This window comes from Phalacrocorax aristotelis, chromosome Z (genome assembly GCF_949628215.1).
Source record: "Phalacrocorax aristotelis chromosome Z, bGulAri2.1, whole genome shotgun sequence".
In the NCBI taxonomy this organism is placed as follows: Eukaryota; Metazoa; Chordata; class Aves; order Suliformes; family Phalacrocoracidae; genus Phalacrocorax; species Phalacrocorax aristotelis.
In genome coordinates this window covers 290,360-305,728 of record NC_134311.1, presented here as the reverse complement: position 1 = coordinate 305,728, position 15,369 = coordinate 290,360, and the positions used below count along the sequence as shown (strand labels likewise).

Below are 15,369 nucleotides of genomic sequence, written 5' to 3'. Positions count from 1 at the left end.
CCCCTACAATTTATAGATCAAAATTTTACGTAGTCAGACATATTCATTATTGTCCTGTCTACTGATCGGTACAAACTTGCTCGTTCCTTATGTAAATTACTGCGCAGGCTCGGCTGTCCTCTTCTGAGTAGGTGGTGTTACTTGGGTCGGTGGTGGTCTGTGAGTCGGTGGTCGCAATCTCCCCCTGCCGGAATTACCTTTTACCCTTTTGGCTCTTACTCTTGGCAGTCCTGGCCAGTTTTCTCAGTCCGCTACACAAAACTACGTTTTGTCATCCTTTTCTGACAGAAGCACATTGTCTGTTGTTTCGTTCACATTAATGATTACCTAGGGACTAAAATGCAGATCAAAGAATACACTGATTGGTATACTCCATGTCCCCAGACTTAATGTCCAGTTGGATCGGGCTGTACAAGGAGTATAGTAACATCCATGGTTGGTTAATTCTATCGCACTGGTTACACCATGATCAGGACTAGAGGGGCCCTGCCTCCAGCCGGATGGAGGAAAGGGATAACCGGGTTTACTGGACTGTGTGGATCCGATGGCCTGGCACGTCCGACCCACAGGAGTATAAAGCTTTAGTGGACACCGGCGCACAGTGCACCTTAATGCCATCAAACTATATAGGGGCAGAGCCCATCAGCATTGCTGGAGTGACAGGGGGATCCCAAGAGCTAACTGTATTGGAGGCCGAAGTGAGCCTCACTGGGAATGAGTGGCAAAAGCACCCCATTGTGACTGGCCCAGAGGCTCCGTGCATCCTTGGCATAGACTGTCTCAGGAGAGGGTATTTCAAGGACCCAAAAGGTTACAAGTGGGCTTTTGGTGTAGCCGCCTTGGAGACGGAGGAAACTAAACAGCTGTCTGCCTTGCCCAGTCTCTCGAAGGACCCTTCTGTTGTGGGGTTGCTGAGGGTCAAAGAACAACAGGTGCCGATCGCCACCACAACAGTGCACCGGCGGCAATATCGCACCAATCAAGACTCTCTGATCCCCATCCATAAACTCATTCACCAACTGAGGAGCCAAGGAGTCATCAGTAAGACCCACTCACCCTTTAACAGTCCCATACGGCCAGTGCAGAAGTCTAATGGAGAGTGGAGGCTAACAGTAGACTATCGTGGCCTGAATGAAGTCACTCACCCACTGAGTGCTGCTGTGCCAGACATGCTAGAACTTCAATACGAACTGGAGTCCAAGGCAGCCAAATGGCATGCCACAACTGATATCGCTAATGCATTCTTCTCAATCCCTCTGGCAGCAGAGTGCAGGCCACAGTTTGCTTTCACTTGGAGGGGCGTCCAGTACACCTGGAATCGACTGCCCCAGGGGTGGAAACACAGCCCTACCATTTGCCATGGACTGATTCAGACAGTACTGGAACAGGGAGAAGCTCCAGAACACCTTCAATACATTGATGACATCATTGTGTGGGGCAACACAGCAGAAGTTGTTTTTGAGAAAGGAGAGAAAGTAGTCCAAATCCTTCTGAAAGCTGGTTTTGCCATAAAACAAAGTAAGGTGAAGGGACCCGCACAAGAGATCCAGTTCTTAGGAATCAAATGGCAAGATGGACGTCGTCAGATCCCAATGGATGTGATCAACAAAATAGCAGCCATGTCTCCATCAACTAGCAAAAAGGAAACACAAGCTTTCCTGGGCGTTGTGGGTTTTTGGAGAATGCATATTCCACATTACAGTCTGATCGTAAGCCCTCTCTATGAAGTGACCCGGAAGGAGAATGATTTCAAATGGGGCCCTGAGCAACAACAAGCCTTTGAACAGATTAAACAGGAGAGAGTTCATGCAGTAGCCCTTGGGCCAGTCCGGGCAGCACAAGATGTAGAAAATGTGCTCTACACTGCAGCCGGGGAGAATGGCCCTACCTGGAGCCTCTGGCAGAAAGCACCAGGGGAGACCCGAGGTCGACCCCTAGGGTTTCGGAGTCGGGGATACAGAGGGTATTGGATTGGGTATTAGGAAAAATTTTCTTAATTGAAAGAGTGGTCAGGCATTGGAACAGGCTGCCCAGGGAGGTGTTGGACTCTCCATCCCTGGAGGTATTTAAAAGATGTGTAGGTATGGCACTTCAGGGCATGGTTTAGGAAACACGGTAATGTTGGGCTGACTGTTGGACTTGATGATCCTAGAGGGCTTTTCCAACCTTAATGATTCTATGATTCTGTGACGTCTCCATACAAACTTCTTCCACATGGATCATGTGGACTTGATTTCATCTGGATCTCTGGATAGCTGATTGCTGTCCAGGTAATAATAAATCACCTCCAGCACAGCTAATTCCCTCAGGTACTGGACACTTTTCTCATGGTGGTCCACTTGCCTGGGTGACATATAACATCTTCCTTGAAGTAATACCTTTACTTTACGCCTGACAGGGGTCACCTCCAGTGGCTGAGGGTTTCCACCCCTTTTCTGATCACTTTGTTAATGCCCATTCCCTAGAAAGGGATCCCAGGTGTTTGGCTTCCCTACCATTTAATTCAAGTCTACTGGCCCCGTTATCCTAGCATCGGAGCAGTCAGGTGACAATGTGCTCACCAAGATGATGGTCAAAATCTTTTTGCATATTTTGCAGCTCACTCAGGGATAAGGATTGGGTGGTTACCACCTCATTTATGGATTCTTCCTCTTCCTTCTCTCTGAGCAGCAGCCACCTCTCTTCCTCCTCCTGTTGTCATGATGGCCCTACTTTGTAGTAGTTTGTCTTGTCTGATTCTTCCTCCTGCTCCGTCTTAGAAGCAGCTTCTTCATCCCTTACTAAACGAGCTGACTTCCGCTTCCAGTATTTCTTCTTGTGTAAAGGGGTGACTGATACTGGTACAGGTTGGTTCTCAGGTTCAGCTGCAGCGCCTGTCATTTTGTCATCAGATCCAGAGGCCTCCTCTTCCCCTTGGGAGTACCAGATAGTGTTGAACAGGGCTCGGTAGGCATGGGCCAGGCCGCAGCACATTGCAGTGATTTTTGTATCTCTTAAACTGCCAGGGTGACAGCATACTCTTTCCAAATATTTTACTAGTTTTTCAGGATTCTGCACTTGTTCAAGGGTGAAGTTCCAAAACACTGGAGATGACCACTGTCTTAGGTACTTGCCCATACTATCCCACACACCCTGCCATGCATAACTATCAAGCCTTGAGGCAGTTCTCTGGGTGGTATTCTTAAATAGCTGTTTAACCTTAAACAGGCCTGAAACATATTCACAAGAAACAGAAATAGCAACATGCTGGTTTGAACATCCCAAGGATATTAAAAATTCTTAAAGCTATTGTGATCAGCCTGGAGTTGAAGGTGTCTTCCCTGTAGATTGGTTCTCCGAGGAGAAGAGGTAAGAAGTGTAATTATTACTAGTTTCCGAGAGATGGCTCCTGAAGTACGGGGATGACATCAGTGCTGAGTACCATCTCATTACCAATAATTTATCACACCATAAGCCAGTGTTACACAGTGCAGCAAAGCGATAACTTGAATCCAACTCCCAGAGGTGATAAACAACACTGCAGGGAGTGCATACAGGAAGTAAGCTGTTACAAACCACAACTATGAGAACAAGCACAACAGCTCTGAAAGCAAATGAATCAACATTGTGACCAGTGACTATCAAACTAATATAATACATTCTCATCACAAATTTGTTTCAACATGCTCTGGTCAGATCTGTCATTATCTCAACCCTTTGAGCCCCATATTGGGCACCAAAAAAAAGGATTGTTGTGATTTAACCCCAGTTGGCAACCAAGTGCCACGCAGCCACTTGCTTACCCCCCCACCCCACAGCGTGATGGGGGAGAGAATTGAAGAGTAAAAGTGAGAACACTTACAGGTTGAGATAAGAACAGTTTAATAATTGAAATAAAATAATATAATAGTAAACTGTAATGAAGAGAGAGAAATAAAACTTAGGAAAAACAAGTGATGCAACCACCCGCCAACCAATGCCCAGCCAGTCCCTGGGCAGCAATCTCTGCCCCTAGCCAACTCCCCCCAGTTTATATACTGAGTGTGATGTTATATGGTATGGAATACCCCTTTGGCCAGTTTTGTCAGCTGTCCTGGCTATGCTCCCTCCCAGCTTCTTGAGCACCTCCTTGCTGGCAGAGCATGGGAAGCTGAAAAGTCCTCAATTTAGTATAAACACTGCGCAGCAACAAGTAGAACTTCAGTGTGTTATCAAAGTTATTCTCATACTAAATCCAAAACATGGCACTATACCAGCTACTAGGAAGAAAATTAACTCTATCCCAGCCAAAACCTGGACGGTATTATATCTCCATATAGTAATCGATCTGCTGTTGTATTGGCAATAAGTATGCAGTAAGCTGTAACAGTATATATCTACTTATTTGTTGCTGTTATTGGTTGTTGCTATAATATTGGTTGTTTCTGATTGCTGCCATACTAGTGATTGATACTGTATCATTGATTGCTGACAGTAATTTGTAATAGCCTTTTAGCTTTATTAATCAAAGGCAGACTTGCTAGTGGCAATTTGTGTGGTATTTGTGGTGATCTGTAATGAAGCAGAGACATACAGAGGACAAAGCTTCTGAGCCTCTGTGCATTACAGTCCCACAAACGTCTGGTCACACTCTCCAGATGCCCGCAGACTGGGGGAACCCCTTGGTTGTAACACATGGGTGGCCTTGACTTTCCCACCGCTCCCACTCCACTGAGCCTCACCTTGTAGAGCACCGAGGTAAAGCGGGCTGGCATGAAGACCATGTTGCAGAGGCGCGCAGTAGGGCAGTGCTGGTCGATACTTGCCAGCAGCGCCACATCTCCCAGCTTGCCCTGCCCCACAACCTCCACGGGCACCTTCAGCAGCACCTCACCCTGCTCCTCATGCACGCCAGGCAGCAGCACAAGGCGGTCGTAGGGGCTGGCGGCCGCCAAGGCGGCCCGGAGGCTGCCAAACTCACCCCCTGCCCCGACGCAGAGCCGGCGCCGGCCCTTCCTCCTCCGGAAGAGGGAGAGGCAATTGGAGGATTCCAGGTCCTGCGTGTTTTTGATCCAGGTTTTGGAGGCCAGATAGTGCTGTTTGAAGGCCTCTCTCCAGGACTGTGGCTCCACACCAGGCTTGTTGGGCCAGTTGGGGTGTCTGTGCTCGAGGCAGCCCAGGCAGAGCTGCCGCCAGCGTGTTTTGTCCAGGCTGAGGATGAGTTCGTACCAGGCCCTGCAGACCAAGCTGCAGCGTCCCAGGTCAGGGAGGTGCAGGTAGGATAATATGAGCCGCCACAGCTCCACTGGCAGGCTGCCGACCTCCATCAGTACCTGCAAGGGATGGTACACAGAGTCAGCAGTGAAGCCTGAGAGATGGTGGGGCACAGAGGGGAAGGTGAGGCTCAGCCAGGCCAAGGAACCTGTGTCAACAGGGACATGCAGGTCCCCACTGGATATACCTCTCCAGGGACAGAGCTGTACAGAAGCAGGCCCAGAGCAGCAGGCTGGCATGCCTCAGGCAGAGACAGGGGCTCTGTCCAAGCTGGGTTCAGCACTCATCCTACGGCATGCTCCCTCCACCATTGCCTGCAGGCCCCCATTCTTCCCTCCTTCTCCTGCTAGCCCCACTCACAGGCCAGAAATGCCCAGACAAGCTGTTCTGAGGTCTCTGCTTTTTTGCGGTGGTTAAAACTTCACTGCTTAACCTTGGGAATCAAAGACTGCACATGAACAAGCACATCCACCTGCCCCCGGCAAGCCATGGCATTCTTGTGTCCCCTGCCATGGCTTCTCCCCCGCCACACTCTATTGGTCCTCAGCAGATGGCTGGCCTGCAGCAGGTGAGATGCTTCCCTCCAGCGCTAAGTGCTGCACCAAGACTGCTGGGGAAGGTGGCAGCAACGGGGGAGCCAATGGCCCTGCCCTCCTGGCCCCAGCAGGATGCCCCCCGCACTCAGAAAGACACAAAGAGTGGGCAGCTGCGTGCAGCGAGTGCAGCAGTGGAAACATGCTGCCAGCATGGCAGACTGCAGTGCAGCTCTGGACAAATCACAGATGTCAGCCAGGAAGGGTGAAGGTGAGGCCAAAGCCTCCCAGGGGAGCACACCTCTCAGCAGAGCCAAGGGAAACTGCTCAGCAGCACACAGGCCTCTTTGGAGGGGCCAGTGGAGGGTCTCAGCCACTGCCTCTGCTTCCCGAGGAAAGCTGTCTTCCAGCCTCTAGCTGGTGGCACAAAGCACCACCCTGGGAGCAAGGGGCTGCAGAGGCAGGGCAGGCGTGGGTCTGCATGCAACTCTGGTGAGTGAAAGGCATGGCTGGGGCCACATGCTACAAAATGCAGAGCCGCCACGAGTTCCGCTGGTCACGCTGGTGGAAGAGGGTGGCATGGCCTGTGGAAACTGCCTGGCTGCTGCTGGTGAGAGTGGGGATCGCAGGACCACGCTGCTGGGGAGAGAGGGCTGCCAGTCCCCAGCCCCAGCCTGGTGTCCTCTTTGGGATGCAAGGCTTGTTAGGAAAGATGTGAAACTTTCTCCAGAGGCTGAGTTCCTGCAGCCCAGCACCCGGGGACACCAGCTTGACTCTTCAAGCAGAAGAGGGATTGAGAAGAACAAAGCATTCATGCACCACCAGCAAAGTGGGCATGGCTTATAATGGATCCCAGACACCTGATACCACCCTGGCACAAGGCCACTGCTGCTGAGGGCATGCAAGACCATGCCCCTTTGCTCTGGCTTGTGCCACCACCTGCCCAGCATCATTCCCTATGTCCTGCCCTAAGAAAAAGTGGCGCTCAATGGCATGATGCCCCTCCTGATTACAGGACTTCAGACCTTGCTTCCCACGCTGGCCCCTGGCCTGGTGAATGCAAGAGCGGGCAAGCCTCCTGATGCCCCATGTGCTCAGCAACCTTCCACCGGTCTCCAGAAAGCACTGGATAAGCAGCTTCACTAACAGGGGACATATGTCACAAAGTTTACCACTTGGTATTCCAGAGTAGAAACGTTACTATCAGTGACCAGAAAAACCAATAGTGCAAAATGGGGAGCTCCACCATCCATCAGCACTCCCTCTGAAGCAGCCCACTTCATGCACATTATCCAGCATGCAGTAGACAGAAATCAGTGCTCCGGTGTGGTAGGAACTCTACAAACACCACAAGAAAGCATGCACATCTATGGGGTCACTTCAGGTCAGCTAGCACGCAGGACAGCCTTTGCTGGCAGGAGTGTCTCTGACTCTGCACCAGGCAGTTCTGGCTTTGCCCCTGCCTATCCCCACCACTGCCAGACCATGCCCACTCACATGCTGGGAAACATGCTCAAACGGGGACTGTGGCTACCCTCTAACTCCAGAGTTCATCTCGCATATGATGCTGTTAAAAGTGATCAGGAGCCACGCTCCCTTCTCTCACTGATGCATGCTGGCATTGCAGGCAAGCATTTAGTGCTCTGAACGATACTCTTTGACCAAACGCAGGGAATTTTGCTTCTCCTTGCAGACATCTTGACTGTCAGCTATCCTGCAACTATCACAAGGGAATCTGCTGAAGAAAGTTTCAATTCATGCTAGGGTCCTACGCAATGCCTGGGTACCCAGTGGGGAATACCCCACTTTCATTTTACTGCAAGAAATACATATTTGCTGCCACACTCCTGCAGCAGCCCCCCATGCAGTCTGCTGGGAAGGTCTCATGACAGCAGTGCCATGTCCCTCACAGCCCTGAGCCTCTGCCCTGGCATGACATCCCCAGCTCGGGCATCGTGATGTCATGGAAACCAGACACTGACACTGGAAGAGTTTTAAGAACTTGGGGGGAAGACTTAATCTCACACCGTTTCAAGCAGGCAAACAGCTCAGCATTTTCTCTTTGCCATTTCTCTCCCTTTTGGAGGCTCATCTTTACAGGTTAAATTGTAGTGAGCTTTATCATGAAACTTCATGGTAGTATAACAAATACTAAAATAAAAATGGGCCATTATTATTTACTACAAAACCACTAAAATCAATCAAATGCCACACAAAACAATAAAACTATGCACTCCGGCAGTGCTTTGTGTCTTCCAGCGTCTCCCCCGTGAGAGGCGACGCTGGCACCAAGCCCAGCCAGGAGAATAGGGTGCCGCCTTTCTCAAAGGACACCGAGGAGGCCTCGCTGACGGCTTCGCAGCAGCCTCGCGGCCGCCGGGGACCGAGCACCCAAGTCCCCAGAGCCGACCGGGCGCAGCCCCCGAAGCAGCCTGGCATCAGCCAGCCGTCCTCCTGACGACGTTCTGCCGTGGAAGAACGCCTGCGGTCCCCTCTACTCAGTTCCACCCTTTCGGAACGCGGCGTCTGATGCCAAAGCCGCTTCCCGCGTCCCTGCAGCCGGGGCCGAGAGGTCGGCACAGCGCCGGAGCGGTACTGGGAAGCCGGAGAGAGGAGAAGCCGGGATAGAAGTTGTGCGGAGCCGCTGCCAGACACCTCCCCGCCGCGCACGGCGGTTTTCCCCTCGCTCTCTCCCCGGGAGCTCTGGGGCTCCCGCAGCGCGGGGGAGCTCCCACCGCCCCCTGCCCTGCCATGCTTCGCCCGGAGACAAACGAAACCCTGCGGCTCTTCCCGGCGCGAGGGAGGGAGGGAGCGAGGGAAGAAGGGAGGCGGCTCCTCATCCCGCGGCAGGGCCCGCGCCGCCGCCGCTTGGCCCCCCCTCGCCGGCAGGCCGCCGTCCCCGGTCCCACCGCCCCCTGTCCCGCCGCTCACCTCCGCTCTGACCCGCCCCGCCGGGACCGCGCGCTCCGCTGGGGGGCGGAGGTGCGGGCGGGGACAGGGGGAGGAGCACCGTTCCGCCCCGCCCCGCCCCACCCCACCTCCCGTGTGCCCCGCGCCGCTGTCTGATTGGCTGAGGCGGGGAGGGGCGGTGCCGTCACCGCCCTTATCCTTGGTCACGCAAAGGGTGGGGTGCAGTGGGTCGTTTCGTCTTTATCCTGCTGCTTCCCTCTGCGTCAGGCAGCGCGCCTGTGCGTCACACGCCGGCGCGCGCACGGCGGGGGCTGCGGGGCCGATTCGCCGGTGGAGGCTCCCGTCCCCTCCGCTTCCGCCCCGCCATCGCCATGGCAATGGTCGCAGGTGCGTCCCGAGGCGTGGCCCTCGCCCGTGACCCGGTTCGGCGGGGCTCGGCGCGGCTCGGCCCGGAGCCGCAAGCGCGCCGGGGCGGGGCTAGGAGAGCGCGGTTTCTCCGGGAGCGGGTCGCAGCCGCCGCCCCCGCGCCCCGCTGCGCACCTGACCTTGAGCGCCAGCTCGACCAGCCGGGGCCGAGGGCCGCCGGTGAGCGGGGCAGCGCCCCCGGCCCTGGCACCGGTGGGGGGTGGGGAGCGGTGCTGCTGGCGGCCCGCGCGGGAGCGGCGTATCTCGTCCCCTGCCGCCCCGGCGCGGCCGCTGCCTTCCCGTTCGCTGACCGGCGGTCGCCCGTTTGCTTGCAGGTCGGCTGGTGCAGTGTCCCGGAGGAGCTGCCATCGCTCCCGAGTGCCCTCGGCACAGCGCGGCCGGGCGGCCCTGGCGGCGCCCTCGGGAGCACTGAGGCCTCCTCAGCGGCACCAGAGTGGCGGGTTTGATCGGGCAGCTGTACCGCGGGAAGGCCTGCACCGAGAATGCAGTGAGCCTGAAGTGCGTGGCGTGCTTCGGGAAGCCCTCCGCGCTTCCTGTGGGCTGGCGGTGGCTGGCGGGACCCGAGCTGGCAGTCTAGTGTGTGTTGTAGTGATAGGTGATCGGCTGCAGAAACAAATGAACACATCCATAAACCTTCTGTCTCAGCTGACACAGCGGCACATCTTCAGGATTTGATGAATTGTTTAGGGCGAATGTTCCTCATAGTTGATGACAAGAGAGTGAGTTTTTAGTATTACTCTGTTCTACTGGTTGAATGAGCGGTCTGTTTTCAGAGTAATCCTAAACCATGATTGGGCAAGGAGAACTTCCTAGGTAGCACATTTCTTCCACAGCAGTCAGGATAATGGGACATGCTGCTATCTCTTATCAGTATTACAAATACAGTGATATAATGACATTTCAGATAACAGTCGACCTTTCCTTTATTCTTTCCCTTGTGCTTTTCAGACCTAGTGGGTCATGTGTCAGTGTTTTGAAGTCTACGGTTGTTTAGGCAGACAAATGGGTTGAAATCTTTCTGTAGAAGCACTAGGTATGCATACCACAAGATGGTGACAGTGGCAGGTGCCTGACAGACCTTGGATCAGGGAATGTGATGTCAAAAAGGATCGTGTGTGCCCCCTTGCTCAGAACCCTTGGAAATAGGCTCCTGCATTTAGGGGAACTTCCATGTATAAATGGGATGTTGCAGTGACTTCAGGGGTTTGTATGTATAGGCAGTGCTGTTGATCCAACACTTCTGCTCTCTTTTGAGAACTGTTTCTTTTTCTTAAATTCTGACAAAGTGGCTGCCATGCTCCAGTAATTGTAGGTGGCACAGGCCTTACAAATTATGTGTGAAAGCAGTAAGTTCTGTTACAAACACTTCTGGGAGGACTTGCTGCACCTGGTTCTTGCAAGTTCCCAGCTCAGAAGCGTGACAACTTCCTTACGTGAGGATCACTGCAGTCTTCAGTGTCTCCCTACTGAACAGATCCAGTGGTTATGCCAAAAGGAGCATGTAGCTTCTGAAACTAAAGGTCTCTTTTTAAATTAATTTTTTTTATGAGTTTCTTTTGGGGGGAAAAATATGTTTTGGCCACAGACAGCTGCCACCCATATAAATGACTGGTTGTCAAAGGCCTTTTGAATCCTCTCCTTAACAGTGTTGTCTCTGGTGAGACTCTTCAACACTCTTAGTTGAATTAGCATGACCTACTGTCCCCTGTCCAAGAGCAGCATATCCACAGATGTGTCTGTCTTTAGTCTAATGTGTAAAGAACTAGAGTAACGTGAGTAATACTCAGAACTTGTGCATATATAAAGTGGTGTATAAGCCATCTAATGTGAATCTCTATCTCTGATGTTACTTCTGTATTGACAGAAATGCTTCATCTTTGTAAATTATTTTGATGGTATTTTCACTTGCCAGACCCTAAAGGATTAAATAGCATGTAACCGTAGAGGAAAAGCCAATCTAGGGACATACATGTTTTGTTTTAAAAGTAAATTGTGTACTTCATCAAAATAATCTGTCAGGCTGCTTTGAGCAATCCAACTTGTTCTGTATAGTCTCTGGCATGCATCCTTGACATAAGTCTGGAGAGACAGTACCTCATGCCATGAAGGCCTATTAGCCCCAAATGCCCTTTTGAAATACTGGAAATCTCATACATGTTGCTGGCAGGGCGTATCTGAGGTTCACCAACCACCACCAGCCTTGCTTCATTGCTACTGACTTCAGTCAAGCTGTGCTGTAATGGAAGTTAGGATTCGGATCAGCTGCAAAAACAGCTTTTTACAATTGTGGAGGAAGTGATCCCATTTTATATGATGAACAAGTGTTGCCTGGTGATGATGACTTCAGTACTTCTCTCCTTTATTTGGTAGAACTGCCTCTGTTAATGTGTCTTTCAGGACCTCAGATCTAGCCAAGCTCAAGGTCTTAAACTTCTTGCCAGAACATGGAAATCAAGTGTGGGTTCAAAATGCTGTCTTTCTCAGCAGATGAGCCTGAAGGTTAATTAACTAGAACTTGTAACACAGTTTTGAAAACTTCTGGAAGTGTTCTTGCAGATCAGTTCAGGCCTGTGATTACAACTGTGCACTAGCTTGGTCTGGGATAGAGTTAGTTTTCCTCGTAGTGGCTTGTGTGGGGCTATGTTGTGGATTTGTGATGGAAACAGTGTTGATAACACAGGAATGTTGCTTTTCCTGCTGAGCAGTGCTTGCACAGAGTCGGGCTGGGAGTACACATGGAGTGGGGAGGGAACACAGCTGGAACAGCTGACCCAAGGGATATACCATGCCATACGGTGTCATGCTCAGCAATAAAATGTAGGGGTGAGGGGGAAGGTTGGTGGTAGGGCTCTTCAGAGACTGTCTGGGCGTCGGTTGATGCTGAGCAGTTGTTTTCATTTGCATCACTTGCTTTTGTTGTGTTTTATTTTTCTCTTTGTTGTTTTTTTTTTTTTTTTCCCTTACAGATTTTTTTAAACATCTTTTTAGCTATTAAACTGGGTTTATCTCAGCCTATGAGTTTCTTTCTCATTTTTACCCCTCTGATTCTCCCTGCCATCCCACTAGGGGAGGGGGGAAAGTGAGTGAATGGCTGTGTGATGCTTAATTGCTGGCTGGCTTAAACCACAACAAATTGTTATTTAAATTGTCTGTTGTTTTCTGCCACAGGGAAAGGCAGAGTGGAATGGTCAGAATTTGTAGTGCTGCCACATGTATTTTATTTATTTATTTGGACTCTTTTCTGTCCCCACCACCACTGTCCTGGTGATGTGTATTTTATTAGTGCAAGAGTAGACCTTTCACTGTTTTAATTCTTTGGTACAGATGGGGAAATCTACTGTGTAAACTTCCTCTTGTCAGCTGTAATGTAGTACTTGAGGCGATCATGTCTCAATTTCCTTCCCAGTTTATTTCTATTTTAATTTGAAAGTCTACAAAAATGAAAAACTGCTGCTTTTTCAGGTCTCTGAGACTTGAGTAGAAAACAGTGCAATGTTTGTCACATTTGGCATTTGTTGCTTTTCTCCTTCAAATTTTATAGGCTTTCCTTGAATGTAAGATACCAGGTGCTTTTTGAATGATCCACTGGTGTGAAAAAAAGCTGCAGGGTCAACTGCAGCTCTGCTCATGTTTGTTCTCTTCTTTTTGAACATAGGGAAGGCGAACTGAGATACTACAGCAAGAAAAACAGTATGATGGATTCAGAAGATTCTGCCCCAAAGAAGTCAAAGGAATATCTAAGCAATGATGTATCAGCTACCTCTGGTAAACACTATATTTGTGGCTACTGTGCGGCCTTCACAAACATAGCAGTCACTTTTCCCATCCAGAAGGTCCTCTTTCGACAGCAGTTGTATGGTCTGAAAACAAAAGATGCAGTACATCAGCTGCAGAAGGATGGAATTCGAAACCTCTATCGTGGCATCCTTCCTCCGTTAATGCAGAAAACAACAACACTGGCTCTGATGTTTGGCTTGTATGAAGATTTCTCCTCCCTGCTCCTTAGCCACATGAGTGCTCCTGAACTCCTCACTCGCAGCATGGCAGCAGTGCTTGCAGGGACCACAGAAGCTGTTCTTACACCTTTTGAGCGAGTTCAGACTTTGCTTCAGGACTACAAACACCATGATAAATTTACAAACACTTACCAGGCTTTCAAGGTACTAAAAGTCTATGGGATGAGAGAATATTATCGGGGTTTGGTGCCTATTCTGCTCCGAAACGGACCCAGTAATGCACTCTTCTTTGGTCTGCGGGGACCTATCAAACAGTGTCTGCCTGAAGCAACTTCTTCCAGCACTCATTTGGTCAATGACTTTATCTGTGGAGGGCTGTTGGGTGCCATGCTGGGATTCTTGTTTTTCCCAGTGAATGTTGTAAAAACTCGCATGCAAGCTCAGATTGGTGGTGAATTTCAGTCCTTCTCAAAAGTCTTTGTGAAGATCTGGATAGAACGTGATAGAAAACTGATCCACCTTTTCAGAGGAGCCCATCTGAATTACCATCGTTCTCTCCTGTCCTGGGGCATAATCAATGCAACCTATGAATTCTTGCTAAAGCTGTTGTGAAAACCACTATCTTCCATTGGCTCTTCTGGTCATTTGGGTATTGGCATATAGGATGTTACTTAATCGCAGGGAACAGTGCCTGCATAGTGTCAAAGGTAATTAGTCTTGGTCTTCAATATTTATGGAGTGAATGGTGATGCTTCTAAACCTTGGTGCAACTGAGGTGAACTTTTTAAAGTATTTATTTCCTGGCAGGTGAGCTTGCCCATAATGGAGCTACTAAACAAATACAAGGTGTAAAGGGGGGGAAAAAAACCCTTGTATCAGCCCAGCAGCTTCTTCTGTATCACTCCCAACATTTCCTAATGCTCCGTGATGGAATGTGCTCCACTGTCTACATTGTAGAACTTGAAAATCAAGGAGGGGCTGATGAAAATTGATTCCCTTGCCTGATAAACTTCAGAAGTCTTGATTTAAGAACTGCATTTTCAAACATTTTAGGGTCCTAAGTACTCCTTATTGTTGAAAGCTAAACGGACAGATGCAGGTGGGGATGACTACAGTTTAGGACTTCAAGCTTAAACTAAGCCTCGCAAACTCTCTGCCAGCTTGGCTTTAAGATGAACGTTTTGTTCAGCGGCATAAAAGTGCATATTGAGTGTTTAACTTCAGTGGAAGCTGACTTCAGTTCAGAGTGGGATCTCTGTGTGTATATGTACACGTGTGCCTTCATGTGAAAAAGGGAAAAGTGGAAGGAATGAAACAGCGAGTTTACTAAAGCTTTAAAGTGTCCTTCCTTCTGAAAAAACCTTCTACTTGTGAACATGGAGTTTGTTCTGCTTTTTTTTTTTTGCCTTGCTGCTTTTTCTGTTGCTTACTGCTCTAGAGCCAGAAAGAAGATGGCCCTTTCTGTAATGCTGATGAAACAGTTCAGCTTCCCACGGTTGTGAAAGTTGTTCACAAATATAGCTCTGTTGTACTAAGGTGTCTTGTCTATTGTAAATTATTTCTGTTTCATTTGGGCTGTGGAATAATGGATCACAACAAGATATTTTTACCTGAAACGTGGAGTTCTGCCAACTTGATATGTACTCTTAACAGTGCTGTAAGACAGAGTTGTACAACAGCAGTGACAAGGTGATGTTTCTGGGTATTACCCACTTCAGTGGATGCTTCTAAGTGTAGCAGAGACAATGGCCAAAGATGACCTTAGAAGCAGCTAGGTGGGAAAGGTGCAGCATTTGGAGATGTAGGTGAGTACTGAAAAGACTTACAGAAAAATGAAGTATTGTGTGTCTTACAGGCCTGGGAGTTGAGAGATATGACTTCAGGCCTTAGAGAAAGGGACAGAAGAGCAAGTGTGACCATAAACCAGGTGAGGGTCTTAACAAAAAGCATTTGGTTCCCTCGGGGACTTTATGAAACTATATATATTTTGAATGAAAGGGGCAGGAAATCTTTCAGAAACTGGTCTGGATTGGTCTTTTCATAAGTTTTACTTTTTTACTATTCAACTTTTCTGTTTGCTAAACTGTCCTCAAATACTGATTCTAATCAGCGTGTTATAATCATAACATGGTCCCTAGCTTCGCAGTCAGAAATGGCCAGGCACAGGTGAGAATTCTTGTATCCAAATGTTGTGATTCTCTGCATTTAAATAAAATGTTTACTGAATGTTTGTTACTGGCAGAATCTAATTGTTACCGGTGTACTGTTTTTTGTAATCACTCCTTGATGGAATAAAAAAAATTTGCATCCTG

The 15,369-nt window shown here is 49.6% G+C and overlaps 2 protein-coding genes across 7 annotated transcripts in view; one reads left to right on the top strand and one right to left on the bottom strand.

Moving 5' to 3' along the window:
- Positions 1-8,775, bottom strand: part of FBXO10 (F-box protein 10) — a 32,426-nt gene extending 23,651 nt beyond the window's left edge. For both annotated transcript variants that reach the window (XM_075078760.1, XM_075078761.1), the window contains exons 1-2: positions 8,697-8,775; positions 4,701-5,291 (exon numbers count right to left, since the gene is read on the bottom strand). In XM_075078760.1, coding sequence (XP_074934861.1) covers positions 4,701-5,285 — 585 coding nt within the window. In that variant the 5' untranslated portion in view covers positions 5,286-5,291; positions 8,697-8,775. The remainder of the gene's footprint in view (positions 1-4,700; positions 5,292-8,696) is intronic.
- A 119-nt stretch (positions 8,776-8,894) lies between these two features.
- Positions 8,895-15,369, top strand: SLC25A51 (solute carrier family 25 member 51). 5 transcript variants are annotated; one of them, XM_075079277.1, is made up of 3 exons: positions 8,942-9,062; positions 9,416-9,599; positions 12,757-15,369. In XM_075079277.1, the coding sequence occupies exon 3, from the start codon at positions 12,794-12,796 to the stop codon at positions 13,667-13,669; it is 876 nt and encodes a 291-aa protein (XP_074935378.1). In that variant the 5' UTR covers positions 8,942-9,062; positions 9,416-9,599; positions 12,757-12,793; the 3' UTR covers positions 13,670-15,369. The 5 variants fall into 5 exon arrangements, with proteins under 5 accessions (XP_074935381.1, XP_074935380.1, XP_074935378.1 ...); XM_075079280.1 differs by lacking the exon at positions 9,416-9,599 and having other exon boundaries at positions 8,895-9,066; positions 12,762-15,369; XM_075079279.1 differs by lacking the exon at positions 9,416-9,599 and having other exon boundaries at positions 8,896-9,062.